Raw genomic sequence first — 25,157 nt, forward strand, 5'->3', positions numbered from 1 at the left:
AATTCTGAAGCCGCGGTGCCTGAACCAGAGGATGGTGATGCAGTGGCTGAAACCACTACGGCTCTGTCAGCCCACTTGACTCTGCACAGTGCACACAGGGTGCCCTCTGAGTCTCTGACTGTTCTCTCGCTCTCCAAGATACCAACGCACCCGCGGCTAATTCTCATATTCGTAGTTGACACTCATAATGTTTTCATGCTGCAAGCATTGTCGGTCTTTGATCTTTGCATGCGATGGATGGACCGGGCGCTTCCTGGAAGTTGGAATCGGTCAGGCGGGTCCGCTGGCCGCAAACAGTACCCAACTAGACCGGCAGTCACAGCAATTATTTGTGAAGAAGTAATTCGAATCCCGCGCTAATCAACAGCGCCCAAATCAGGTTGTCAGTTGCGCTCACTAGATGTATTCGCTGCTCCAGTTCTCAGACTCCATCGTTTTCAATTCACTAGATTCATCTCTGCCCACGGCTGAGCTTCCCCTCTTGTCTTCCTTGATCTTCCTTCCCGCCCGATCCCTCACGATAATAATTCTCGAGTCCCCTCTCCCCGCAGCTCGAATGCTGCTCTGCACTTTCACCCTCTCGTCCACCGTGCTTCAGGTACCGTGGACGAGCCGATGAGTGTTACGCATTCTCCTCCCTCGCAAGCTTTCTCTCCACCGTCGAGCCACCCGAAACCCCCTCCATCCGCCGCCATCATGTCCGCATCAGACAATCAAGTTGCTGATGGATGCACCTTGTGTGCGGGTGCGGTCCAACGGGGGGCTTGCAACACTTGCAACTGCCCCATGATACCCTCTGGTCTTGACGAAGATCGATATCGCAAGGAGGTCCTCGTACTTGCATCCGAGGAGCAGGAAAGCACGCAGCAGCAGCAATTAGTGGAGGAGGCGAAACAACTAGGGCTCAGGGTCCCAGATATCGAGATAGTGGCATCGTTGGCTGCCTCGATTGCCTCTGGAATGGTCGATCTTACGTCTCCCATTCTTTCTTCGAGCTCCTCGACCGATCGCGATTCAGTATGCGAACCCACACAGACACACGATTCTCCGCCTCTCAATCAGTTGGCTTCGTCTCTATCCGACTATACTATCTCGTCTAACCCCGCCAGATGTGGAAGCACTCGCTCTACCGCTTCGCTTTCGACCCGTCCAACATCCTATAGTTCAAGTGAGGGCAAGTTGGCCCAGGGAACGGATGGGATTGCACTCAGGCCGCCCGCACACAGGAACTCCGTGTTGAGCGTGATATCTAGCGGCGATAAAAAAGTGAAGGAGAGCAAACGTTCGACTATCAAGGCTGCGATTGGGAAAATACACTTTCGGAGGCGGAGGCCGCCCTCTGCCGTTCTTTTACCACCTGCTGCACAGATCACCATTACAAAGGCGGAAGGAGGTGTCGAAAAGCTCTATGTAGAGTCAATCCCTGATAGCTCACGCAGATCATGGTCTGCAGAAAGCAGAGAAGAGACCCTCAGGCTTGAGGTCCCTGTGTTCGACAATGAAGCCCTCTTGCGAAGTCTTGCCAACATGGAATTGAAGCACATGCGGGAGATTCAGACTTCAGAAAAAAACCGGCATATTTCCTTTCAGAACAACCACATCAACGAGCTCCGGTGTCTACAGCAGCAAAAACTCGAGCATGAGCTTGCCCGGCACCGGCAGGTCGAAGATGAAAAACAAGAAAAGGTAAGCCAACAGAAACCCTTGATTTTGTACTTTTCTCATTCCTTTCAGAATGACGCAGATGCCTCACGCATGGAAGAACGGCAACTGGTAGTGGAGATGGATCAAATGCGGGAATTCGAAAGAGCCAAAGCCAACTCTCGGACGCGAATTAAATACATGGAGGGTTATCTTAGCAGCTCAAGTCCTCCAGGCTCGCGGTCCCCATCACTGTCGGGATCTGACCTGACAGCACCTAGTCGAAACTTTACGGACCAGCAAAAGGCTCAATTGGCCCAAGAATATCACGATTATGATTCGATGGCTCAACTTCACGCCTCCAGAATCAAAGTGCTTAGAGAACGACAAGAACGTCGCCTCCAGGAAGCCATGGATCGGATGGAGCGAGAACTGGATACCATGATCGAAAACCATGCCGTCGAAATCTCTAGTCTTCAGAAAGAGCACCAAGAGGAGGAAGCAAAAGCACTTGAGGAACTTAACGCCAAGAAGACAAAACTTCACCACCGATGGGTACTTCAAGAGGCTATACTAAGGAAGAAACTTGAAAACCAGGACGGCAAGCCCTACGGGCCTCTACCACCACTATCCTTCTCGGACTCTCAGTCTGAAACCCGGGATTCCGCCATCTGCGTCTCAGACCAAGAGGGCCACGCAGAAAGCACTCAGAAGGACTCATAAACCGCGCTCCAGCTTACGAACTGATGTCTACATGATACCCCTTTCTTTCCATTCGCATTCTCGAAGAGCGGCATATATACTGTACCAGCGGGTCATTTCATCACTTCTGATAATGTTCTAATACTTAACTTGCTGTTCGTGGTGCGCATACACTCCTCTAATCATGCCATCCGCATTAGTTTATCTTTGGTTATTTTGTGGAAGTACGCGGGCGGCTACATCTCACTCATCGTTCTCTCTTATAGCCCATTTGTTGGCCAATTCAGCTTCAGAAATAAATAATCGAGCCTGCAAATTTCTGAATTATTTGTCAATCTGCTGCCTGTGCAAAGACTCAACTAACTGCCAAGCATGCTACTCTGAATCTAGAGCATGATCTTCCTGTCTGAACAATGTGTCCTTCCTCAGCCGGTCTAGCAACGTAATCACCTTTCTGTCACCCCCAGTAAGCGCGGCTTCCAGCGCCTTATCCCTACCATCATCACCTATAACAACCGCCCGTTCAACCAACCCCGAATTCGATATCTTGAACCTTCCCACCCGACCATCCTCCCATTCCATGCGCACATAAGACGCCTCCAGCGCTGTGGGCGAGAGCGATGCAATCCTCAGGTCATTCTTCTTTAATCGGCTCTCGCCAACACCGGAATCAAAGTCAACACTAACAAGCATATCCTTGTCCCACGGCCCATCCTCGTCCTCATCCGGGTATACGTCAACCCCCCGCCGGATAATACCCAGCTGTTCACGGAGGAGATATACGGCATCCATGCGCATGTGCCATGCGACAAGCTGACGTCGAACTTCGCGAACAAATCCTTGTAGGTTCTGTCTTCGTGGAGTGGCGCTTGGCTTCTCTTTCAGGCTTGGCTTTTCTGTATCATGTCCTCGGTTACCGTCGGCGCCGCCGGGAACGCGGGCAGAATCCGGTAGGAATCTGCGCTCCAGTTGTTCAATGGGAATAAATGCTGGGATCGTGTGTCGGTGGACTCGGACGCGTACTTTGTCTTGTTTGTCCCCTTCGACGCGCTCTTTGCGCAGAAGCACGTAGTATGGTTTGGTGAAACGACCGTTCCGAACGCAGATATCGATGCGTACGCCAAGCAGTTCTTTGCCAACAGCTGCGTCGGCGGTCGGCGATGGATCTTTGAAGGGAAAGGTAGTCGTTGAGAAAGCAATTCGGTGGTGATTTGATCGCGTATGTGAACCTGCTGCGCGTACAAGGGGTGAAATGTCCTCGTTCAAGTCGGATAGAGTAGGCGTTGAAGATTCCTGGGGCTTGAGACGTTTCTGAAGCGATTCGGAGGAAAGGATGCTAGAGGAGAGGAATCGGCGGCGTCTTTGGAGTTTGCGGACTAAAAAGCAAGAGATTAGTAGATTATGTTGAGAAAATTGGACACCGCATACTTTCGCGACGAATTGAAGATATCTCGGAGTCCAGCTCCTCTTCCAGCCGTGATGTTGGGTCATTCAGATCCATGGTGTTGTGGTGTGATGAGTGTTTGTTTGGATCGGGCTCGAAAGCGTCAAGGTACTTGTTGTATTGATGCGAGCACGTGACAAAGTTTAAGTGGTAATAGTATAGTTAACAAATGAACCCCATTTACTTCATTGGAATTAAAGGCATAGAAATGCATTTCATACATCTTCTGATCCTGGTCTCGAAAGTCGAACATTTTCATCATTGACTGTTTAGTCCCATAGTATGGACAGGACCGCGTCCAGAGAGTCGGCCGTTGTTGACCCTTCTGTTTATCTTTCAGCCCAACGGAGAATACCAACCAGTAATGGATTTATAATAGCCAGTTGCAAGAGGAGAGAAATTGAGAATCGAGGACCTTGGAGTATGACGTGGATGACAAGACATCCGATGAAGAAAGGCTGCAGATCCAAGGGTCCGGCCAGTCCCCTCGGTTCCTTTCAACTGCGGAGTCCCTGAGAATTTCCTCAAGAGGCCAGCTTGCCTCAACATTCAAGACATTCAATCGCCACTATCTATCTACTATTGGTCTGCTACTCCCTCCTCCTCGCATGCTCCGTTCGAGTCAGGACAATCCGGTCCATAGTCCTTCGTTTCCTTCCCCTTCCAACTCTCCCTCCGCCCATGTCCAAGCTCCCAACACTTCAGTTATCCTCCAAGACGTCGAAGAGGTCGAGCTCGAGAATCTAGCATGCACTACTAGAGGCCACCACCAAGCAAGCTCAAATAGATCTCCAGGAAAAGGACACCAACACTCCAATTCTTCGTACGACTCCGACGCCGACGCGTACTCTCGCGACACCGATCCCGGCACGCGACTTCTCGGCGACGCATCCTCCTCCCACCGTGGCCGCAGCTCCCAGATGAAACGCAAGAACCACACCCTCTCGAAACGTCGCTCGAAGCCGACTCTCAGCGTTGCGACCGGCCAGGACGGTCATGCTTCTGATGAGATGAACTCTAACATCGAAATGCGCAAGCGGGACACCTCCGCCGAGTCCTCGTCCTCCTCGCGAGCGGATCGCTTTATGTCAAGGACAAGCTTCTCTCTTGATCAAGACCCCCCGTTGACTCCTCAGACACCCGGCATGAGTAACACGAATTTTGCCGACCTTCCAGCGAGCGACAAGAGGAACTTCCTGGTGCTATGCTTGCTATATTTCCTCCAGGGTGTTCCCATGGGGCTGGCTACGGGATCAGTGCCTTTTCTGCTCAAACCATACCTTTCCTACGGCCAAATCGGCGTTTTCTCCCTGGCTTCGTACCCATATTCGCTCAAGTTACTCTGGAGTCCGATTGTCGATGCCGTCTGGAGTCGTCGGTTCGGGCGGCGGAAGAGCTGGATTACCCCTGTCCAAGTCATTGCTGGACTGGCCATGATTTATCTTGGGAGGCACATCGAAGACATGATGAAACAAGCTGGCGCCAATGGTGGAGAGGGTGTTTGGAACTTCACATATTGGTGGTTCTTGCTGGTGTTTTTCTGCGCGACTCAGGATATTGCGGTCGATGGCTGGGCTATCATTCTCATGTCCCCCCCGAATATTTCGTATGCCTCCACTGCGCAGACTGTTGGCTTGACCGCCGGGCACTTCTTGTCATACACAGTCTTCCTGGCCTTCAACTCGAAGGACTTCGCAAACCGCTGGTTCCGTACCACCCCGGCGGATGACGGCCTTCTCTCCCTCGGCTCCTACCTTACCATGTGGGGTTGGGCGTATCTCATCGTGACCTCCTGGTTGGCCATCTTCAAGAAAGAAGACCAAGTTTCAGAACGGGATAGCATTTCGGCTGTTTATCGCAGCATGTGGAGCGTGTTGAAGCTAAAGAATGTTCAAACGATCATCCTAGTCCACTTAATCGCTAAGATTGGGTTCCAGGCAAACGATGGAGTGACCAGTCTGAAGCTTTTAGACAAGGGCTTCGGTCAAGACAACATGGCTCTGGTCGTTCTTATTGACTTTCCGTTCGAAATTGGCCTTGGCTACTACGCCGGCAAATGGTCAACAGAATATACTCCAATGCGACTTTGGTGTTGGGCGTTCGTCGGACGACTTGCTGCTGCAGTTCTCGCCCAGTTTACAGTCATGATCTTCCCGGCAGGCCCAGATGTCCCAACATGGTATATCCTGACAGTCATTGTCGAGCATGTCGCCTCCACCTTCATGAACACGGTCATGTTCGTGGCGGTATCCGCCTTCCACGCACGCGTCTCGGATCCTGCTATCGGCGGCACATACATGACTATGCTCGCAACGTACGCTCCTTCCCTTTTATCCATTTGTTGTTTGTTCCTGCTAACTTTTGTCCTAGCGTCTCGAACCTGGGTGGCACTTTCCCTCGCTACTTCATCCTCAAACTCGTTGACCTGTTTACCGAGGCAACCTGCATCCCGCCAACCGACCCCCCTACATCTGACTCATTGAAGGGTGACCTCGTCACGACTACGTTCTCCTGTGCTCTCGAGCAGGACAGGGGTCGCTGTCTTGATGGCGGTGGCACCTGCAATATCACCCGAGACGGATACTATATGACCAACATAATCTGTGTCGTGGTTGGAACCATCACTTTTGTCATGTTCATCAAGCCTGCCGTTTTGAAGCTGCAGAGTTTGCCGCTTCGGGCCTGGAGGTTGAGTCCTGGCAGGGAGTGATCTAGGTCTACAAGGATAGAAAAATGTTTCATGAAGTATACTAGATATAGTAAGATAAAATACAAATTTTATTCTAGAATGCATTTGCTGGTCTATAGTTTCAGTTAGGCCTAGTCTTAGTCTATACAGTCACGAACCCGTCCCAATTGTCCAACGTCTTTCGGCAAAGCTGCTCATACAACGGCAATCCACCCGGAAAATTTAGCATCTCCCTTTTCTTCCCCGGGATGTTGGCCCCCATATACCATGAGTCTGCTTTCGGAAATAGAGTCATGTCAGTGATTTGGTTAATCAGCGCTTTCCAACCGCTCTCTGCCTCGTCCGTCGGTTCAATATAGGTCAACCCGCTTTCATCTATCTTTTGAATGGCGTCGAGAATCCACCGGCCCTGCATTTCGATCGAAGTTGGTCCGTTGCTCAGTGCCCCGGGGGCTTGTGCACCGTAGGTAAAGAACATGTTTGGGTACCCCTTTCGCGTCATTCCCAGGTACGTGCGAGCACCATCTTTCCACTCCTCTGCGAGTGTAACTCCCGATGTGTTACGGAGGTTTGGGATACTGGTCATACTTCCCGTGACCCCATCGAAGCCTGTCGCAAAGGCGATGATGTCAACGGAGTGAACGGTCCCATTTTCCAACTCGATTCCCTCGGGTCTTATAGCTGCGATGGCGTGTCCGGGCTCACGGAGGTTCACAACATCAACATTGGAGCGGTTGAATTGTTCAAAGTAGTCTTGCTCGTAGGAGGAGCGCTTTGCTCCTATTGGGTGCAGCTGCTCAAGGGGAGCAAGAATGTCCTTCTTTCTGGGATCCACAATCCTTGCGCGAGTCTTCTTTGCCCAGAAGTTGTATGCTTCTCGGTTTGCATGTTCGTCCACGAGGACATCACTGTAACCACTCAATAGGAACGAGAAACCTCCCTTCTGAAACAGCGACTCCCAGTGTGCTTCTCGTTCCTCTGCCGAAACGTCGAAAGTTTTAGCGGGTGTCGGTGGACACAGATAGCCTCCAAAGTCAAGCTCCCGATCCTGAAAGATGGATTCCTGCCGTACCTTTAGCTCCTGTTGATCCTGGCTTGAGAATGCCCTTTGCTGCATTGGGAGCGCCAAATTCGGCGTGCGCTGGAATACACTCAGCGACTCTGCCTCTTTCCCCCATTCTTGGACAATCTGGACGCCCGAAGCCCCAGTTCCAATGACAGCAACCTTCTTGTCTTGGACGTCTACGTTGCCCTTTGGCCAGAATGACGAGTGGTATACCTCTCCTATGAAAGTATCCAGCCCTGGAATATCAGGCGTGTAGCGCTTGGCCGCGAAACCGACACCCAGCAACAAAAAGCGACTAGTGGTAATCCGGCCATCACCAGTTTCAACGGCCCACCTCTTCGCGCCATGTTTATCAAACTGGGCTCCTGTGACCGTGGTGTTGAAGTTGACATCCTTTTTAATGTCTAGAGTTTTGTCCAGGTGGGCAAAGTAATCCTGCAGCTCCTTTCCGGAAGGATACTTTTCACTGAACGACCAATCCTTCCATGCTTCCGGGAAGGATAACTGATAGATCGCCGCTTCGGCATCCACGCGAACGCCGGGGTAAGTGTTCCAGTGCCAGACGCCACCAAGGTCGTCTCCAGCTTCAAAGATGCGGCAGGCATATCCGAGACTGCGTAGTCGGTGCAGGAGGTATATTCCGGAGAAGCCAGCGCCAACAATGACAACGTCGTATGAAGGAGACGCAGAAATCATGGTAGATTGGTAAGGTATGTAAGGTATATATTGAGGAATAAATCAGGATAATAGCGGCTTGAAGGTGAAGCTGGAGGGTTTATATAACTCGTGGAGGTGGAGTAGGTCTAGCTTCAGCCGCACCAGCCAAGTCGCGAGACCCAGAGGCTCAGGCTAGCTAATGAGAGACCTGATATTTTGATATTAGACTGCTAAGTCATTCATCGTCGCCCGGAGTAAATCCCAAACTAGTAAATTGGGGCGCTACCGAGGTTCCATCTTGGGGCTGAAGAGCGAAGATCCACCCATTAGCCCATCGCGTATACGTACGCTGCTGACAGACATATTCACGGTCCTCTATTCCAGTATGTACTGTCTGCTTCCAGGAATTTTCACCCACCTCATGAAATCTTGTAGCAGAAGTCATTCGGTACGGAGCACGGAATGTCCGCGCTATAGTTATAGATGGTGGGTATGCATCCAACCCTTTGACCAGCATGCGGCCCAATCGCGGTACCCTAACCGGTGGTGATAACAGCTCTATTGCCCATCAAGTCTTGATTCTGCATCGTTGCATCAAATTCGACCTTTCAGGTCAGTAAGGGGATATCAGGTTGGACACCCATTAGCTTACCCAGTCAATGTCATTGGAGAAGTCCCAGAAGTTATTGTCCATCAGTAAGTCGCTGGGTATGTCCAGGTCTGGCACAGCGGTACTCTCGACGCTTACATTGCCGGGCGGCTCAAAGTTGTGTTGATTAAGTGGGTTTCCATGATCTAAGACAAGGTTAGGCTGAAATGATCCTGGAGTAAGGTGACCGACCATATGACCGCAAGCCATCAACTGTGCTGTCTGCTTCATCGGGGGCATGCCGAGTTCCTGTGTGTACAGCAGTATACAGCGACGCTTCTTTCAGTTTGTTTAACATGATGCTAGTTGATTTCCAAGCTTGCATAGCCTCGCTGGAGAACGTCTTATACTTGCCCCAGATTTGTCGGGAGATGTTCAAGGCGGAAAGGAACTGATCTTCAGAGTAGGGGCCGTTTTCGACCAAAGGTCCACGGCTCTGCAAATGATGGTGGACTTCTAAACAGATGATCATAGCGGCTAGGATGAAGTCGTGACTGGCTAGTGATGACAAAAACCAGCGACTCTGGCATAACACTCCTCCGGGTTGAACCTGTGCATCGAGAGTCGCTTGATGGTGCAGTAGTTTCATCGCTGCTTCGATGCATATCTGTCTTGACTCAGCGTACCGTGGAATTGAACGGCCCTCAGAGAGATTCTTCCTGTGCAGGATACACCGTGCTTTCTGATACAAGATCTCCAGGCTATATCTCCGCATAATGATATAAGGCAGTTCTGTCACGGACTCCGATACTTCGCGGAATTGAAGATGGGTTGGCACTGCAGCATGGGCCTTGTTCAGTTGGTTGTCCAGCTGAAGAACAAACTCATAGGTACTCGGTTGTGTTGAAGCCACATGGTCGGTAATCAAGCCAAAAACTTCCGAAATCCCGCTTTTCGCGATCACGTATGAGATTGGAGTTGCGTCTGAATCTGGTCGTGGAGGGGGCAAGGACGTGGTCTTCTCATCGAAATCCTCGTCGAGCAAATTGCGGGGCAATTTCGTATCCACGATGTTCTTGCGTAGCATACGTGGTAATCCGGACTGAAAAGAGGAAAGAACGTCCCCTTGGGACATGAAAGCCCAGGTACGCCTGCGCATCTCAGCCTCGAAACATGAAAGTCCTTGATAGCGGGAACCGTCTCTATGAAGGCCCAGATGGAAAGCTATACGCATGATGACCCCCAACAACACCCAGTTCTCATGCCGGGTTTCCGCGGACCGAAAGTATTCACATTGTGCATATGTGAGTAACGCTTCGATAGTATACTTGGAAGGGGTCGTGTATCGATCTTTGATCAAGCAATAGGCAGCGTTCAGGCGAAATGCGTTGGCTGCTTCTTTGGGATCTCCAATGGGATCTGGGGGCTCGCCTATGCTGCGCTGGTGAAGGTGTATAGCCAGGCACAGCATGCTAAATAACATACTCAACCATGTTAGGCTCACTTCCTGGGGTTGATTCCAGAATTGATTGTACTGGTTTTGTTAGCACACATGTTGGCAGCCAGCACATGGCGCAACCGACCTCTTTCTGGAAAGTAGGGGCATGAAACACGACTAGGAAAGATTCTTCAGCTATAAAATCGATTTGGAATTTCATGCAACTTACGGACTCCCGGTTCCATCGAGCTGAAGAAACGAGATACCAAGCGGTCCGCCACCGGCTTCGGCGGCACAGCTGCGAGAAATTCATCTTTCCCCCACCGCGGACAAAGTCCTAGCAAGAGGGCTGGACCATCATCGTTGGGCATCCGAGGCGGGGTGTCATCCGGGTCAATACAGTCTCTGATTTCAGCAATCTGTAAGAGGATCAGATCAGCGACAGCAACTTAGAGGGGGACATTTGCGCGTTTATACACTATGTTGAAGCGCTGCCCAGTGGGCCCCAGAGACATAGCTCGTGCTTGTCTCCCCTACCTGCAGCTTTCCTAAAGAGCTTGCGATGGTGCTGTCGACGGCTTTGGGTTGCTGCTCGACCTCGTGGCCTGGGTTGGAGGACTTCGTGGAGTCCCCGAGGACATTCACTAATTCTTCCAACTCCCGAATCCGCTGGTTCAACTGCTTTGTCGACCGGGTCGGAGGATTGCGGTGAACAGGAGTTGGGTTGAGGTAGAAACAGTCTAAGCCACGCTTGACGCAGCTACCACACGGGCGCAGACGATCACATCGAAGTCTGATAATGGTTAGCTGCGAGGTTTTAACTGGCTTGCAGGGCAGAGAGGCACATGCGTACTTTTTCTGTCGACAAAAGGCGCAGGATATAATACTTCGAACAGCGGGTCGCGACTGTTGTTCCATCTGAATCTCGATCCGTAATATACTTGAGGGTTAAATACAAAGCAGGGGAAAACGCGAAGATGATGGATCATATGAGATAGAGAGTGGTACAGATCAAGCTGAAAGCACAAGACACTATAGATATAGGCAACTCTCCTGGATTACGTTATCCGGCACAGCCACAAAGGGATACAAACCAATCCAATGAAGGGTGTTTTCCAGAAATCAGCTGAAGATATGCATAAATTGGGCTTCCATAATCATACAGGACGTGTCGTCATCTCACCAGTATGGAGCAGTCTCCTTCTCGCACCAGGTCCAGAACTTCTCTGCCAAGCCAGTTCCACCATCGCTCGTGGGACGCATGCCCTTTTCAATGTGCTTAGGGATAGTACCGAATCTACCCCAGGGAAGTATATATGTTCCGTTGGTCCTAGTTGTGACCTGCGGTGAGCAAGCCGCAAATAGTTCGGTATATGCACCGTACCGCGGACCCTTGAAGACCGCACCCTTGTCGCCTTGTTAGTCTGGATGGATAAGTAGCAATAGATGGCGAGATACACACCATGACGGTGCCCACGACAGATGAGCGGTGCCTTTGGAGCTCGGTCTTCATAAGGCCAGGGTGAACACTCTGCATGTATTTAGCTTCAATAACCCATAATAAGTGAACGGAGTTCCAACCAGACTCATTATCCCAGCGCTCCCCGCCCGCTTTGCCAGTTCACTAGCAAAGAAGACATTTCCGACCTTGCTTTCCATGTAATTCTCCATCTGATTCTTTAGAACTTGGGGTGACCCGGTTCGCTCGTCAAAAACAATTCCGCCCTGCGCCACATTGTGCTCAATTATAGACGCAACCCACACAACACGCACGCTCTCGGGCGGCGAAGTCGCTGCAGTTCGCTTCATAAACGGAAGGAGGCAGTTGTTGAAGAGGAATGGGCCGAGGCAATTAGTTCCCATCTCAAGATCGTGGCCCTGTGTAGTAACGATCATTAGCTTGGTTCAGCAGTACCTAAGGCAGTCTTAAGACAGAATTGGGAACCGTACCAACTTCGTTTTGCTTTCCGGTGGCGGAGTCATAACACCGGCATTGTGGATTAAGATGTCAAGCCGCTCTTCGGCTTGTAAGAACTTGTATGCACTAGCTTTGATTGTACTCAAGTCCGAAAGATCGAGCGCAAGGAAAGCAAGACGACCACAACTCCCTGAACACTCTGCGGCGTTTATAATCTCTGCAATAGCCCTTTCGGCTTTCTCGGCGGAGCGTGCAGCGATGTAAACTGTCGCATTTTTGGAGTACAGAATAGTAGCAACTTCGAAGCCGACGCCGGAGGTAGCGCCTGTGACAATAGCAACTTTCCCGGTAAGGTCTGGAATATCCTTCTCAATAAAGGTTGGGGAAGGAGGGAAAATTTGGCTGACGATGGGTACGTTGCAATCGCGTGACATTGTGAGGATGGTGAGGATGTATAGTTGTCTGACTGACTTGTTCGATTCAGAAAGAAGTAGCATTATGAAAATAGTACTCTCAACATCTTATAAGAGAGTCAACACCGGAGGAACACTTTCATCTCCGTACGGCGGATGGAGATAGCATGGAGTTGTACAGATGGTTTGTCTTGGCTGAGGCTGAGGCTTGTCCGGCGCTAGCATCTCCGGTCCGGCACTATCCACAGCTTAAGTCTTCCGTCACTTTCAATGTTAGAGTTGCTGCGAGGACTTGATCTAGTGTAAATCATAAAGGTACCATGCATTCATCTGTTGGCAGCTTTCCGTCGTTGTTTAACCGTACTCCAAACAGGAGGTGTTTCATCAACCAGCTCCGAAGACAGCATGTGTCACCAGAAATAACCGATTCGGCTGCATATGAGCCTCGAGTCCGTATGACACTAACAACCTGAGGCAGCCAGGAGGTATGATGCGAGCTAGAGTGAATTAACATGCAGAGATCAAATTCCGAAGACAACCTTATGTACTAAGACCCGAATCCAGTCACACCGGCGACGAGAAAAGCAATATCGAAAAGCTTTAGGACATTCCGTTCATTGGTTGGCCTTGCTCAGTTCTTTCACTGCTTGATCCAAAATGAACATTGCATACCCCCTGTGCAGCCTCGCCGGAAAGGCTGGTATTGTCTTCTGTCGACTTATGTCGCCCTCATCAGGAACGATCTCGTAGTCGTGCGCTGAGGCAAACCGCACCTCAACAAAGGGGCCCTCGGCCTCCCTACCAGGAACATTAAAAGATTCCGAGACACTCAGCTCATGCCGTCCGCCAGACATCAATCGCCAGAGGTATCCCCAGCGTGCGATTTTCTCGAAGAATAGACGCGGCTCGTCTGGCATTTTCCACGAGATGAGAAGGCCGCACGGATTATCATTTGATGGCGGGCGCTCAACCGTGAGTGCGCCGTGAAGAAGTTTCCGTTTCTCTTCTTTAGTCTCAGAGCGTCCTTCCTTGCCGCGCAGCTCGGTATGGATGGGACCAAACTCTCCGGGGGTATTGCCGATATCACCGGGTTCGAATACCCTATTAGCAAAGAGCCCGAACATACTGCCTTCTAAGCGGAAGATGCGACTCCCGAGCACAGCTTTCGCCCATGCTCTAGGGAGGTTCACGGTTGTTTTGAAGTCAGGAGTCAAAGCCACGGCATCCGGTTCGGATTGCTCAGGCCGTAGAAGATATCGAACGGGAATGCGAGCGGAGTAGATATCAATATGAGGTGAGTGCTGTGTGCCTGGGGAAGTTGGCGTGCGTAGCTCGAAACTGCAAGTTGAGTCATTGGCAGGGAGTGCGGGATACCGCGCCTCCAACGTGCTCAACCCATAATGAATGCCGTATGCCGCTACCAGAGGCGGGGTGAGCGCCAACAGGAGGCGTCGCGATCTCTGAGTAGCCATTGATCAGGTTATAGTCAAAAGTTGAGGCGTAGTCTCGTTGATGGCGGGTTGCTCTGTGGAAAGTAGTCTAGTTACCATCGGCCCTGCTCCTTGGTTTGTTTGGGTGGCATGATTGACCAACTGGGGCCAAAAAAACTCGGAACCACCACATGGGCTCGGCTTCAATGATTCTCCTTTGAGGTCTCGGCATGATTGCGATTTCAACAACTCTATTAGAAAGCCATGGGGAAAAGAGGTTTGTTTGTGGTGGATCCGCGGAAAGATCCTCAATGTCCACTCTAGCCACGGGTCACCGAACCTGAATCCTCAAAGCCGACCTCTTCCTAAACTTTTCTTCGGCAAATAATCTCCTCTCTTACAAAACTCCGAGTCGCACCATACACCTCGGACAAAAATCAATCATGTCAGCCCCCGACTCATCGCTCGACGACATATTCGGCTCATCACCTCCCGAACAAACTCTCCCGAAACCCCACTCCACCGTCGAGCCCTCCGAACTCCCCTCCCTCCGACGACAGCACGTCACTGCCGGATATCGTGATGGAATCTCCGCCTCCAGGGCCGAACACGTCCAGCAGGGCTTCGATGCCGGCTTTCCTGTCGGCGCACAGCTAGGAATGAGGGCTGGAACGATAATTGGTATTATTGAGGGTATTCTTAGAGGGTACGAAGAGTCTACGGTTGTGAAGAAGCCCGGGCAGAAATCACCCTCCCCCGCGGCGGCTACAGCGGGTAAAGAGGCAGATGAGGCAAAGCGGGCTGCTCGCGAACAGATGCTCGCTCTCTATCGCAAGGCTACGAAGGACCTGGATGTTCAAGCTGTGTTCGCCGGTCTAGACAGTGAGGGGAAAGACGAGAAGCCGGAGGCGCAGCTCCTGCGGAAGGGGGACGAGGTTCTTGCGGCGTGGGAGCAAAAGGTGCCTGTCGCTGCGTGGGAGGAGCACATAATGGATGTTCTGGAGGCGAAGAGTGATAACGGGCATGATCCATCGATAGAGTCCGGTGGTAATGAGGGGTCTTTGGAAGCGACCGCTGCACAGAGCTGAAAACACGCCTGTCGCTGGTTGCCTTCCCCCTTCCCACCTACGTCCTACATATCCTCTTTCCATCACCACTGCTAGACGTGCACATCGCGCCGCTATCCAGCCTCGGAAGATCGAAGATCGACCAAAAGTTTCTGTGCATGCGCATTCCAGCTGCACGACATCGCAGCAGACTCCCAACCACATCGCGGGTCGGGGAACTTATCCCGCGTCCGGAACACTAATAAATAGAGGGAACTGGAACCTAGATGCAAGGTTGATAAGGATATACCACGCAGCATCGCGTATTGTGCTCCTCCTTGCTGTTCGCGATCCCGGGATAGCATCCGCCCTCGGGATACTCAGCAAGGAGAGAAGTCTCCGATAGGGATCTCTAAAGGATGTTCGATATACTAGATTTGGAATATGTGCTTTCGCTTGTGCAGTTTTTGGCCTCAAGGTATGAGCTCTCTATGTGCATGAAGCATATGTGAAATAAATCGAGATATTCGCCAGGCATGCATATATCGATAGTAAACATATTGTATATCTCTCGATATTGGTAAAGATCTAGAATCAGAGCGTCATTCACTCAGTTGCCCTTGGAGGAATTCACCCCAGCAACGCTACAATAGTCTGGACAAAAATTGTCTCGGACTCATGAGACCGATGATCAAGGGCACTGGGAGCCCTCGAGTACCTTCTCCCTGCCAAAGACGCCGAACCAAGGGATGTAATCAACGCGATCAAAACAAAGCACGTAACAGGAGTTGAGCGAATTCCCTCTCCCTTTGGACAATACTATAGGAAGTTTATCCAGTCTGAGAAGTGCGACTACTCGGCGTGCCTGTACATTGTACAATGCTCCAGGTCGTGTACGATGGATGGGTAGCAGCGAGGAATTCCATCCCCCCAGCATTCTTAAGCTTGGGCACATCAAGCTTCTACATTGACAGAGTAATTTCTCAGTTGCGGATATAGACCAGGAACTTATGATGTAATTGTGGTTTATATTGTGTTTGACAAGAGAGATAGTCAGTCGTAAGAGATGTTGGTGTAAGATTGACAAAATAGTGTAAGGAAATCTGAGTGAAAGAGTAATCTCTGACCATGTCGGGGCAGAGATAACAGCCAAAGAAAATGAAAATGAAAGCACTAGGCCACCATAGGGCCCTATAACAAGTTGGTGTTCCATGCTGCATCGAGTCTTGTGGCGAGTGATGGATCTTTATATCAAGATGTCCAGCGCCGTAGTCATAAGTCATTGTAGTCCACTGTTCGTTCCCGCTGATCCCATAATAGACTCCAAGTTCGGATCATAAGACATTAGTTTCAGAACCAAGGAAAGGCAAAGTCGTTTGACATCGTTTCCGCGAATGCACCGTGCCGTGGGGTAATTCATAAAAAGCTATCCAACGCCGCTCCAGACTTTTGAAAACAATCCCAAACTTTTGAATAAAGATAGTAAAGGTTTACATGGCCTTGCGGGGTCGAGGGGGCTTGATGTCGCTGTGGCAGCCAAGGACTCGCAAAGACTCCCAAACTCGCTTATATAGAGGCGGACGTGCAAGCGTAAGGCTATGATGAATCGTTCTATCGGAGCGCTCTTCACGGCAGAAAGTGCACATTTTCTCTCGCTCCGCAGAAAGTGAGGTCTCCGGGCTAGTGGACCGTTGGCGCCGTCGAGACTTTGCTTGGATAGCTGCCGCGGCCGTGGAACGGTCGATGCCGTAGTTCTGTGACTTGGCGCTGTTACGACGAGATCGGGAATGAACCAGAGAGGTGGTCGAGGGTGCAACTAGTCGGAGAGTCTGCTGAGCTGTTGGCCGAAGGAAATTCCGACCTGTTCGAGACTGAAGAGCTCCCTTAAGAGGACTCGAGCAACGCTCTTGTATAGGAGGATCCGGTGTTGTCGGAAATTTTTCGAGTGCCCCGTTATTCGATTGATTCGTATTGAGCTGCAGTTTGGGGGTGGACTTTGCTACTCGCAACTGCACTCGACTGCGGACCTTTTTCAGTGTGTCCATTGGCTTCCGGGATGACCGAGAATCCTCTCCATCGGAATCAGACTCCCAGACAGACTGTTCAGGAAGCATGCCTGAAGTAGTAGATGTAGAAGGTCGTGTTGAAAATGCAGTGGGTTGGCGGTCTATAGAAGGTGATGGCGGACCGGGGCTTGGGACTGGGCTAGGGCACTCGTTGGCTGGAATGAACAGCGCTTGATCAAAATGAGACCGATGAGGCTCCAGCGTCACTGGGTTGATCAGGCTTGGGGGGGAAATCATGGATGGTTCAATGATCAGCCGGCTAGGGGGCTGCTTCTTGGTTGGGTTCGCCGTGCCAGGACGTGATACAGCTGGAAGAGAAGGAAGCGGCTTTCCACGTAGAGAGGGAGGATCTTGTCTTGAAGGCATAGTGATGGTTTCCGAAGAAGCGGTCGGTAACGCACAGTGAGGTTTGACGTCTCGGTTGGGTGAAGATGGCTCGGTAGGCAGGGTCACTTGAGATCGATTCTGTGGTGTAGAAGAGTAGGGATATGCGCGGCTTGCAGGATAGTTTCTTGTTTGTTTAGAGAGCAAGTTAAGTTGCTCGGTTGCTTTCACGACTGGGTCTGGATATATAGCGGCCGAGTAATTGGAAGAGAACGAGCTGCTTGGGGTTAAGTCAGGAGTGGCCTCTGTCTGTGAGTCTGCCCACAACTGGGCTCCAGTCTGCTGCAGCCCTAATTGGTGCTCAATCTCGACAGCAGATAGAGTCGAGCGGTCGATAATGGCCTGAGGTCTGATAATGCGGGGAGCAGCAGGTGGGACGGGGAGATCAGTGGCTGGTTTCACTACGGATAGCATGTAGTATTGTTGTTGAGCGTCGTCCTCCGATCTCGCATTGCGAAAGCCCTGTTGGCAAGAATCCCAAGTCCCAGTGTTCGTCAAGGAGTGTTCCAGATAGAAAGGGTCTGGGTTCGTGTCGTCGAGACAATCAGACGCTCGAGGAGGATAGAATGAGGAGGCGCGCTTCTTCTGGGGGGAAGGGGTGGGAGGAAGTCCCACAATGGTGGTTTGTGATCTGTTCCGGCTCTTGGGTAAAGCGCTCAATTCGCCGGGCAGACGAGAGTATCCGTGAGCCATGAGAGAGTAGAGGGGAGGAGAAAGAATTCATGAGACGAATAAAGAATGGACAGGACCTGAGCTCAGCGGGGTGACCGGGGAAGGGTTTATAGAGTAGTGACTGGTTGTAGGTGGCTAGCCAAAGAAAGCGCCAGAGAGACACAGAGAGCCGCTGATGCATGCCAATGCACACTCCATCTTGTAAACAAAGCTGTGGTCCACAGTAGGAGGGAGCCAGTGCTGAGTGGCCTTACATGATCTCCTTCCCCAGGGATGGTCGAGCCTAGGTGCTGCAAGGCGATCGCTGCTGCTGCTGCAAGGGAGGAGGCCCCTCTCTGGAATCTGGGATTTCTTTCAACCGGGTTTTTCTGGCCCATTATTTGCGGCGTTCCTTGAATCCAAAATACTTCAATGCTGTTCCATTGCCACAAACCGGTTTGGACAGTGGCAGACTTGACCTTCGGGATGCGCTCATTGCAATCATACTGTAGTTACTAGGTAAGTAGGTTGATGAGAGGACGGGGAGCGGAGACCGAAAGCCAGTAATTCGGCAATGATGAAAAGAAATCTGCAGTGAACCAGTGATAGTTGTGATGGCTGCAAGACCGACGGCTTCTCGATCTGATCGGAAGAGATTGGAAATCGTACTTTACGTGGATGTGAGATGTCACGCTGCCCAAAGCTCACCTTGAGTCAATGCCATTGAAGCTTGTCCATTGTCCCAATGTCCACTCTCCCCCACTACGGCAGCTAAATGGATGCTCATCCATCCATCCTCAAATGAGTCTCAAGCAGAGCAAGACCCGCATTCCGCATGTCCATTCCGGTTGCTGTGATACAGCCCAGCCAGCAGGGAATACCCAAAACCCTGGCGGTTGTTTGCTTTGCAGCTGAAAATCTGACCTATCCGAGACCTTCGCTTTCTTCGATCCACGCCTGTTTCAAAATTAGCCTGACGCCTGACGCATCACCTTTTTTGCGATTAAGACTCTCGAGCCAATGGCCTTGACCGCGGCACATAGATACTCCAAGTAAAGTGAGCGAGCTGCCGAAGGCTTGTGCTACAGTCCGTCCCCAGAAGCCACAGCGGTTCCTGGTCTGTACCTCACGATCCCTGCTTGTGCTGTCGCTGACACCAACCTTGGAAGAAGATCCGTAGCTTCTCCAGAGTACAGACACCTCGCCCATGCACCAGGCAATGTCCTCGATCAGCAATCAATTTCACAAGTCAGGGCAACGCATGGGATCGAGTCCAGATCCCACCGTGCCGCCGGGGAAGCAGAACTGCATTGTCCGCATTCTTCATCCTGGGCTGCAGCTGTCTGTGACTTGGGGTGGGCGCTACTGTAGATGTGGGCGTGAACGGTTATCGACATGCATGGCCCATCAGCTTTGCCTCGATGCATGAAGATCATATTTATGCATCAATTGTGGAAAGCTTAAGCACGTACTTCTCAACCAAGTTAGTGTTGATACAAATATACCGAGCCCATTATTTACCAGATGAGAAACTCCTCTAGACTTTGGTCCTTCTCAAGCAAAACTCCAAGTGATCCTGGTATGTGCGTAAGTAAGAGCCGGATCAATGATAAGCGAGGAGCATGGATGGCAGTGATTGTGCGACTGAGTCTGCAACAGAGATTTCCTCGACGAGCGAGCTTCAACCTCCGATTGGCCCTGTGATGCATAAAGTCACGATAGTCATCCCAGTCAGGAGATATTTCAGCTTCAAGGATAGATGGATGGATCTCGATCATGGCCACCCAATGCATGGATTCCATCTGATCGGAAGTTACACAGATCATGCTTCACCGTGAACACGTCGCATCATTACCTCACTGAGATTTTTATACTCCGGGGTAGTATACTGGAGTATTATAGGCGTCCTCTTGTCATCATCTACCAGGCTAACAGGCTAACACAAATCCGAAGCATGGATCTTATATCAACGTACTTAAATAAGTACTGTACACTGAGAGTGGCTGAATCGAAAGGCATGATTGGACACGGCGGTGCTCCGATCTGTCGGCATATCACATAGCAGCGACGGGAGCTGGAGATAGATCACAAACACTCCGGGTTCATCGGCTTATGAAATAAGCACAGTGCAATCGATCAATAGAATCAATTGAACTGGTCGAGATATCTCTATAATAATTCGATGCTTGGCGGGAGAGTACCATATTTCATCTAGCAAAAGATCAAAAATCGCCGAAAACTATATTTCTTGAGAGCCCTCCAAGGTGATATAATATATATTCATGACGGCGCCCATTGAGTCGCCTCAGTAGGCTGACCACAGCAGACTAGATCACTTTACACAGCAAATATTCCGAATTCCAGAAGGCGAGAACCCGAGCACAGCCCTTCGAGAGAGATATTTGTCTCGATTGATACTTGGTATGACATGTCCAATGGTTCTGCCATTCTATATAGCTGACACATTACGTATGGAGGTAGCTTCCTGACACGACTCTCACCCGAACCCCACCAAAGTTCGTTTAGGTACGCTCATTTGCTACGGCCTGCTGGTTGCAAGGGCATAAAGCTAAAGATACGATTGCTGTGGCTATCCACCAGAAGAGTAACTCACAATTGTTGTCCTAGCTCACAAGTGACCGAAGCACTCGTCCCACGCAGTCGAAACCGCAGACCCAGGAACATAAGGTTCAGGCAGAACATTCTTATAAGCCTGATGCATATGTATGTGCATGCATGTCGCTCCAGGTTCGGCAGAACAATACTCTATATACAAGCGGCACGCTCCACCTCCCGGCTGCAAATCCAACATCCGGAGGCTCCACGTCCGCGGATGCTATGAGGATAGGTTCTTCTCGGAAGGCTGATCCACAGAACCTCATTGACAGCATTCAGTCCGCATTCTTTATTCTGCGGTTTCATGTGCTAGCTGGGAGCGAGGTTGGGAGATACAGTACAGACCAACTAGGAAAGTTACCTCGATGTTCGGATGGACACGAACGAGGTTGGGGTTTAGTGTAAGAAGAATATCCTGAGATAGAACAGATGAGCCGGCTCCCAGCAGCAAGAGTTGTCGGAGAAATCGCTGAACCTTTCGAGGCGAGAGAGTAGATATCTGCGACATTGATGGATCCATTAAGACCAATCGCAGCCGAATCCAGAACGCTGGAAATGAGACATACTGTAAGGTACTCTCTGCGATGCTCAAGATGAAGTGAGCGTCCCGAGAGATGAGCTGCCCTTACGGGTGATCTTCTCTTGTCAATTTGCCGAATCCCTTCCTACAGCCCGTCTCCTCTGTATGTCGCACGCAGTGAGGTTGGTTAATGACTCGCGACTCCTTGATAGTGGCACCGAATTGACTCCGTCGAGTAAGTAAACAAAAGACATACTGATTGTGATGCCCCGTTCAGCGAGTATTGCTTCCAAATCTTCGTGCCATCAGAGGTACCCTGCGTGGTGGGGGACCACCCCTCGATAGAGCAAAAGTTCTGAAGTACTATGCCTGCTGCTACTCCGGGTCAGTAACAAGATATATCGAGATAAAATATTCGACGTATGATCCTTGACGAGCAAACAGAAAGAATCAAACCAGACTGGCGCCCGCCACTGCCAACTCATCAGGCACAAAGGCTCGAGTTGTTGGCTCCTGGACTGCTGGGTAGATTCTCGAAAAGACCTGAAAAACACCCACCGTAAGCCCACTCATTGACAGTTCTCAAGGTAGCAGCGCAATTAAGACCTCATCATCTCCTGACACTCAGGGCTCAGGCTCTTGGTTTGATCCGTGCGCTCGGAGCTGGAGACTCGAAGAGGTAAGGTAGTCTGGTCCTTGCTGGGTCCTCATGGAGGCCCAATCCACCATTTCTGGTTATATAAGGTTGAAATCTCTGCAACATACTGCTGAATGTTTTGTTCTGTACGGAAATCTGATCCATTGAATCTCCATCAAGTCTCTCTGAGTCTGTCTGAGCTGGTTGAGTCTCCATTGACCCAGCCGAGGAAGAGAGCTCGTCATTACAACGAAGGATCAATACGCGATACGGAGACGAAACGACAGTTTTTTTTTCAAGAATCCGGGTTGATCTGCGGCAAACCGGCGCGGCACAATCTTACGTGACGGGCGTGATACCAATTCGCTGGCCTTCTCTCCGGCTCTGCTGCTCGCGATCATCGCCGACTCCTCGTCTCTCGTCCTTTTACAAGCATCGTCGCTCTTTCGCCCACGGCCTCATCAAGGCTGGTCTTTGTCTCCCCGCAGCCATTGACGGTCAGCTCTGCTCGATGACCACTACGAGCCATTCCAAGAGCTCGTTGTGGTCCAGGAGCAGCAGCAGGAGCCCGTCCTTCCAGCTTCTGGTCTTCCCAGCCATCGTAATTCCGCAACGGGGACGCTCATTCGACCAGCCACTGCTCAATTCCTTGCCTACTGCTCTCTGAGCTGTTCCCAGTTCTCTGTCTCCCTTACACTAGGGTTCTTTCTTTTCATTTTCCCCTTTTTCGAGACCGTTCATATCCACATTCCGGGCGCTGTCATTTCTCAATTAGCCGTTCGTCTCAAGATCTGAATCGATCTAGTAGGACAGAGACCGACAGCTTCAGTTCGCAGTTGTGTTTGAGGCCAATTGAATCGCTTAACTCCTCAAGGCTCAATCTTCATATTGTCGTCACAGCCGCCTTCAATTGAACCACCACCTACCTCAGCAGTGCATCACCAATCCTATCGCACACTTCACGATACCAACGACGCTCACGACTCTACGTTTACGACCCAACCGCAGCAACGCCAGCAGCAGGCTGCTCCTAGATCCGCCCCTAATCCTACTAATAATCCGTCTAATCGCCCCGCGAGTGCTCTCGACAGCAACACCCGCACATTACGCAGAACATCGCGGTATTCCCCTCGACGACCCGGTTCGGTAGATGCATCGGGCCGCCCTTTTCATATAGAGCAGACGATCCCAGTGCTAGTGCGACCTGCCTCCGGACAAGTTCGTGGAGCAACTGCACTACGCCCAGCTCTATCGGAGACGAGAACCGAGAACCAAGACGAAGATAGCGACTCCGCCCTCGACGATACCCTTCCGGCAGCAAACGGATCATATTGGCCTCGTAGATCCACTCGAGTCTCTTCTCGTACCGCATCTGCCATCCTCTGGACCTTGGAGGAGGCCATTCGGAAGCCATTCCCATTTACTCCCGACTTGGAAGAAGTGAATGCTCTCATGTCTGATCTAGGGGGATCCGCTGTGTCCGGAGTTGGAGGAAATGGTCGAAGTCAAAATGGGGGTTCCCGGGTGGCTCAAGGCCCGGTCCCTGTCCCTGCAAGCGGTGTACGAACTCCGACTGACATTATGAGACAACGCCGGGATAGAGAGGCTCGCAGAAAGGCTGAACAGGAAGCAAAGGATCGGGAGCAAGAAGAAGCCGAGCGCAGGCGGTTGCAGCAGGAGCAAGCCAGGGCTCAGGCATCGGCCCAACCCTATCCTGCTGGCGTTGCTGCCGAAAGACCCATGCAGCGAAGAGCTGCGCCGAGAGCCCCAGTTGCACCCGAGCCTCCTCGTACCACAGCTGCTGCCTCGGGACCATCTCCAACGAGCCCCCGTCGGACGGACGCTCAAGCTCAGCAAATACCAAGTAGTACCTTGTCCCAACCTAGACAACCTGCGACATCTGCTTCGTTTGCGCCGCAGCAGGCTCCACCCCCGAAGCTTACCTCGCAACAACCCCCAGGCCCACAATCAACTAGCCAGCCCGCTACATCTCAGGCTCAGACCCAGCAACCGCAACAACCTCGACGCGTCGCTTTCCCTCACGCGTTTGAGCGATGGGAGACACTTTCCTCTCACTGGGAGGGGCTGACTAGTTATTGGATTCGAAAGCTTGAACAAAACAACGAAGCACTCGAACGAGACCCTCTAAGCCAGCAGATGGCCCGCCAAGTCACCGACCTTAGCGCGGCTGGCGCCAATCTTTTCCATGCCGTAGTAGAACTGCAGCGTCTACGTGCATCGTCCGAGAGAAAGTTTCAGCGCTGGTTCTTTGACACGCGTGCCGAGCAGGAGCGATCCAAGGAGCTCCAAGCAGAGCTTGAGAGACAAATTCGCACTGAGAGACAGGCCCGTAATGAGGCGGTCGCTTCAATCCAAAAGGCAGACAGCGATAAAACCCGTATCGAGGAATTGCTGAGGGAGATGCGCCGGGAACTCCAGATTTCTAAAGATGAGGCTCGCCGTGCTTGGGAAGAACTGGGCCGTCGTGAACAGGAGGAGCGAGACCGCACAAATTCTCTCCGCAATGGAGAGCCTACGTTGGTCGGCGGAGTGCAGGTAGTCCCAATGATTGCAGGCCTTCCTCGTCGGGACCCCGCGCGTCCACCCACTAGGGAAGGGCCCTACTCCGGAGCCGAAGGAAAAAGCACTTCTGAACACTTGTACGGGGAGGTACCCGTCTCACCTGTTGAGACTGATCCATTCGTGGAGGGGCAAAGGTCCACTCATACGTCAAATGTGTCAAGTTACTCCCAGGCGCTACCATCTTCCACCGCTGCTCCCACTCAGGGGCATTATGCCGGCTATCACTATGAGCCAGAGGCTACGCAAGCTCCTCGCACCACTGCCCCGCGTGATCCAAGTGTGGGCAGCAGCGAGACCGGTGAAGATTATGGCGATTACCAGCACAATCCGCAAGGCCGCCAAATCGTGTATCCCCGGCCGATGTCCGAAGACAGCGACGAGTATGAGCAGGCGTCCGCTGAAGATAGTGAAGGCGGATACGTAACCAGCACCATGCCGCCGTCGTCTGGACCCATGTACGCCAATTACGACCAGTCTGTTGACTACAGCGGATCAGGCTGGGGCGTCGGTTCTGGGTGGGAGTCTCTGACACCTCGTCACCGCCATCCAACTCGTCTCAGCGATGTCTTGGAAGAAGAGGAGCCCCGGACGACCCCTAGTCGAGCCAGCCGTGCAAGCCAGGCGAGTCGAAGTGTACAATGATCAGGGTACATAATAGCGAGTTTTG

The 25,157-nt window shown here is 51.5% G+C and overlaps 13 protein-coding genes across 13 annotated transcripts; 4 read left to right on the forward strand and 9 right to left on the reverse strand.

The window, feature by feature from the left end:
* Positions 1–696: 696 nt before the first annotated feature.
* On the forward strand, positions 697–2,364 carry BJY04DRAFT_215232 (uncharacterized protein; the record flags this gene model as incomplete). The annotated part of the gene is made up of 2 exons (XM_073715427.1): positions 697–1,686; positions 1,735–2,364. 2 exons carry the CDS (start codon positions 697–699, stop codon positions 2,362–2,364), a joined length of 1,620 nt encoding a protein of 539 aa, XP_073574594.1.
* A 304-nt stretch (positions 2,365–2,668) lies between these two features.
* On the reverse strand, positions 2,669–3,984 carry BJY04DRAFT_182028 (uncharacterized protein). The gene is made up of 2 exons (XM_073710276.1): positions 3,772–3,984; positions 2,669–3,719 (listed from the first exon to the last, which is right to left on the reverse strand). The coding sequence occupies exons 1-2, from the start codon at positions 3,842–3,844 to the stop codon at positions 2,719–2,721; spliced, it is 1,074 nt and encodes a 357-aa protein (XP_073574595.1). The 5' UTR covers positions 3,845–3,984; the 3' UTR covers positions 2,669–2,718.
* Positions 3,985–4,707: 723 nt separating this feature from the next.
* On the forward strand, positions 4,708–6,497 carry BJY04DRAFT_205805 (SD08430p; the record flags this gene model as incomplete). Its single annotated transcript, XM_073713636.1, has 2 exons — positions 4,708–6,101; positions 6,158–6,497. 2 exons carry the CDS (start codon positions 4,708–4,710, stop codon positions 6,495–6,497), a joined length of 1,734 nt encoding a protein of 577 aa, XP_073574596.1.
* An 87-nt stretch (positions 6,498–6,584) lies between these two features.
* On the reverse strand, positions 6,585–8,486 carry BJY04DRAFT_170473 (flavin-containing monooxygenase). Its single transcript, XM_073709225.1, has one exon. The coding sequence runs from the start codon at positions 8,236–8,238 to the stop codon at positions 6,619–6,621; it is 1,620 nt and encodes a 539-aa protein (XP_073574597.1). The 5' UTR covers positions 8,239–8,486; the 3' UTR covers positions 6,585–6,618.
* BJY04DRAFT_170518 (uncharacterized protein) lies at positions 8,337–8,860 on the reverse strand. The gene has a single exon (XM_073709226.1). It carries the CDS (start codon positions 8,714–8,716, stop codon positions 8,435–8,437), a length of 282 nt encoding a protein of 93 aa, XP_073574598.1. The 5' UTR covers positions 8,717–8,860; the 3' UTR covers positions 8,337–8,434.
* On the reverse strand, positions 8,487–11,274 carry BJY04DRAFT_170472 (Zn(II)2Cys6 transcription factor). The gene is made up of 7 exons (XM_073709224.1): positions 11,080–11,274; positions 10,704–11,019; positions 10,456–10,645; positions 10,372–10,403; positions 9,041–10,322; positions 8,852–8,994; positions 8,487–8,804 (listed from the first exon to the last, which is right to left on the reverse strand). Exons 1-7 carry the CDS (start codon positions 11,142–11,144, stop codon positions 8,736–8,738), a joined length of 2,097 nt encoding a protein of 698 aa, XP_073574599.1. The 5' UTR covers positions 11,145–11,274; the 3' UTR covers positions 8,487–8,735.
* Positions 11,143–12,198, reverse strand: BJY04DRAFT_182037 (uncharacterized protein). Its single transcript, XM_073710277.1, has 3 exons — positions 11,808–12,198; positions 11,689–11,757; positions 11,143–11,633 (listed from the first exon to the last, which is right to left on the reverse strand). Exons 1-3 carry the CDS (start codon positions 12,120–12,122, stop codon positions 11,406–11,408), a joined length of 612 nt encoding a protein of 203 aa, XP_073574600.1. The 5' UTR covers positions 12,123–12,198; the 3' UTR covers positions 11,143–11,405.
* Positions 12,199–12,906: 708 nt separating this feature from the next.
* On the reverse strand, positions 12,907–14,203 carry BJY04DRAFT_170470 (uncharacterized protein). Its single transcript, XM_073709223.1, has one exon. The coding sequence runs from the start codon at positions 14,027–14,029 to the stop codon at positions 13,172–13,174; it is 858 nt and encodes a 285-aa protein (XP_073574601.1). The 5' UTR covers positions 14,030–14,203; the 3' UTR covers positions 12,907–13,171.
* A 1-nt stretch (position 14,204) lies between these two features.
* Positions 14,205–15,400, forward strand: BJY04DRAFT_170563 (Yae1 family protein). Its single transcript, XM_073709227.1, has one exon. The coding sequence runs from the start codon at positions 14,431–14,433 to the stop codon at positions 15,073–15,075; it is 645 nt and encodes a 214-aa protein (XP_073574602.1). The 5' UTR covers positions 14,205–14,430; the 3' UTR covers positions 15,076–15,400.
* Positions 15,122–15,561, reverse strand: BJY04DRAFT_170468 (uncharacterized protein). The gene has a single exon (XM_073709222.1). The coding sequence runs from the start codon at positions 15,396–15,398 to the stop codon at positions 15,168–15,170; it is 231 nt and encodes a 76-aa protein (XP_073574603.1). The 5' UTR covers positions 15,399–15,561; the 3' UTR covers positions 15,122–15,167.
* Positions 15,401–16,399, reverse strand: BJY04DRAFT_170564 (uncharacterized protein). The gene has a single exon (XM_073709228.1). The coding sequence runs from the start codon at positions 16,244–16,246 to the stop codon at positions 15,725–15,727; it is 522 nt and encodes a 173-aa protein (XP_073574604.1). The 5' UTR covers positions 16,247–16,399; the 3' UTR covers positions 15,401–15,724.
* Positions 16,400–16,523: 124 nt separating this feature from the next.
* On the reverse strand, positions 16,524–18,176 carry BJY04DRAFT_215240 (uncharacterized protein; the record flags this gene model as incomplete). Its single annotated transcript, XM_073715428.1, has 1 exon — positions 16,524–18,176. The coding sequence occupies one exon, from the start codon at positions 18,174–18,176 to the stop codon at positions 16,524–16,526; it is 1,653 nt and encodes a 550-aa protein (XP_073574605.1).
* A 4,242-nt stretch (positions 18,177–22,418) lies between these two features.
* On the forward strand, positions 22,419–25,132 carry BJY04DRAFT_205810 (uncharacterized protein; the record flags this gene model as incomplete). The annotated part of the gene is made up of 5 exons (XM_073713637.1): positions 22,419–22,508; positions 22,916–22,968; positions 22,999–23,053; positions 23,090–23,125; positions 23,165–25,132. 5 exons carry the CDS (start codon positions 22,419–22,421, stop codon positions 25,130–25,132), a joined length of 2,202 nt encoding a protein of 733 aa, XP_073574606.1.
* Between the last annotated feature and the right edge of the window lie 25 nt (positions 25,133–25,157).

The sequence above is a fragment of the Aspergillus karnatakaensis genome, assembly GCF_047715665.1.
Source record: "Aspergillus karnatakaensis strain CBS 102800 unplaced genomic scaffold BJY04scaffold_9, whole genome shotgun sequence".
Classification (NCBI taxonomy): Eukaryota; Fungi; Ascomycota; class Eurotiomycetes; order Eurotiales; family Aspergillaceae; genus Aspergillus; species Aspergillus karnatakaensis.

Coding starts and splice junctions, on each gene's coding strand:
- BJY04DRAFT_182028 (XM_073710276.1), bottom strand. CDS start 3,844: ATGGATCTGAATGACCCAACATCACGGCTGGAAGAGGAGCTGGACTCC. Junction 3,720..3,771: donor ATCTTCAATTCGTCGCGAAA/GTATGCGGTGTC, acceptor CTTGCTTTTTAG/TCCGCAAACTCCAAAGACGC.
- BJY04DRAFT_170468 (XM_073709222.1), bottom strand. CDS start 15,398: ATGCTATCCCGGGATCGCGAACAGCAAGGAGGAGCACAATACGCGATG.
- BJY04DRAFT_170518 (XM_073709226.1), bottom strand. CDS start 8,716: ATGCTGGTCAAAGGGTTGGATGCATACCCACCATCTATAACTATAGCG.
- BJY04DRAFT_182037 (XM_073710277.1), bottom strand. CDS start 12,122: ATGATCGTTACTACACAGGGCCACGATCTTGAGATGGGAACTAATTGC. Junction 11,758..11,807: donor GCGCTGGGATAATGAGTCTG/GTTGGAACTCCG, acceptor AAATACATGCAG/AGTGTTCACCCTGGCCTTAT. Junction 11,634..11,688: donor CTGTCGTGGGCACCGTCATG/GTGTGTATCTCG, acceptor CAAGGCGACAAG/GGTGCGGTCTTCAAGGGTCC.
- BJY04DRAFT_170473 (XM_073709225.1), bottom strand. CDS start 8,238: ATGATTTCTGCGTCTCCTTCATACGACGTTGTCATTGTTGGCGCTGGC.
- BJY04DRAFT_170472 (XM_073709224.1), bottom strand. CDS start 11,144: ATGGAACAACAGTCGCGACCCGCTGTTCGAAGTATTATATCCTGCGCC. Junction 10,323..10,371: donor CCCCTACTTTCCAGAAAGAG/GTCGGTTGCGCC, acceptor TAACAAAACCAG/TACAATCAATTCTGGAATCA. Junction 8,995..9,040: donor TGATGGCTTGCGGTCATATG/GTCGGTCACCTT, acceptor ACCTTGTCTTAG/ATCATGGAAACCCACTTAAT.
- BJY04DRAFT_170470 (XM_073709223.1), bottom strand. CDS start 14,029: ATGGCTACTCAGAGATCGCGACGCCTCCTGTTGGCGCTCACCCCGCCT.
- BJY04DRAFT_170564 (XM_073709228.1), bottom strand. CDS start 16,246: ATGGAACACCAACTTGTTATAGGGCCCTATGGTGGCCTAGTGCTTTCA.
- BJY04DRAFT_170563 (XM_073709227.1), top strand. CDS start 14,431: ATGTCAGCCCCCGACTCATCGCTCGACGACATATTCGGCTCATCACCT.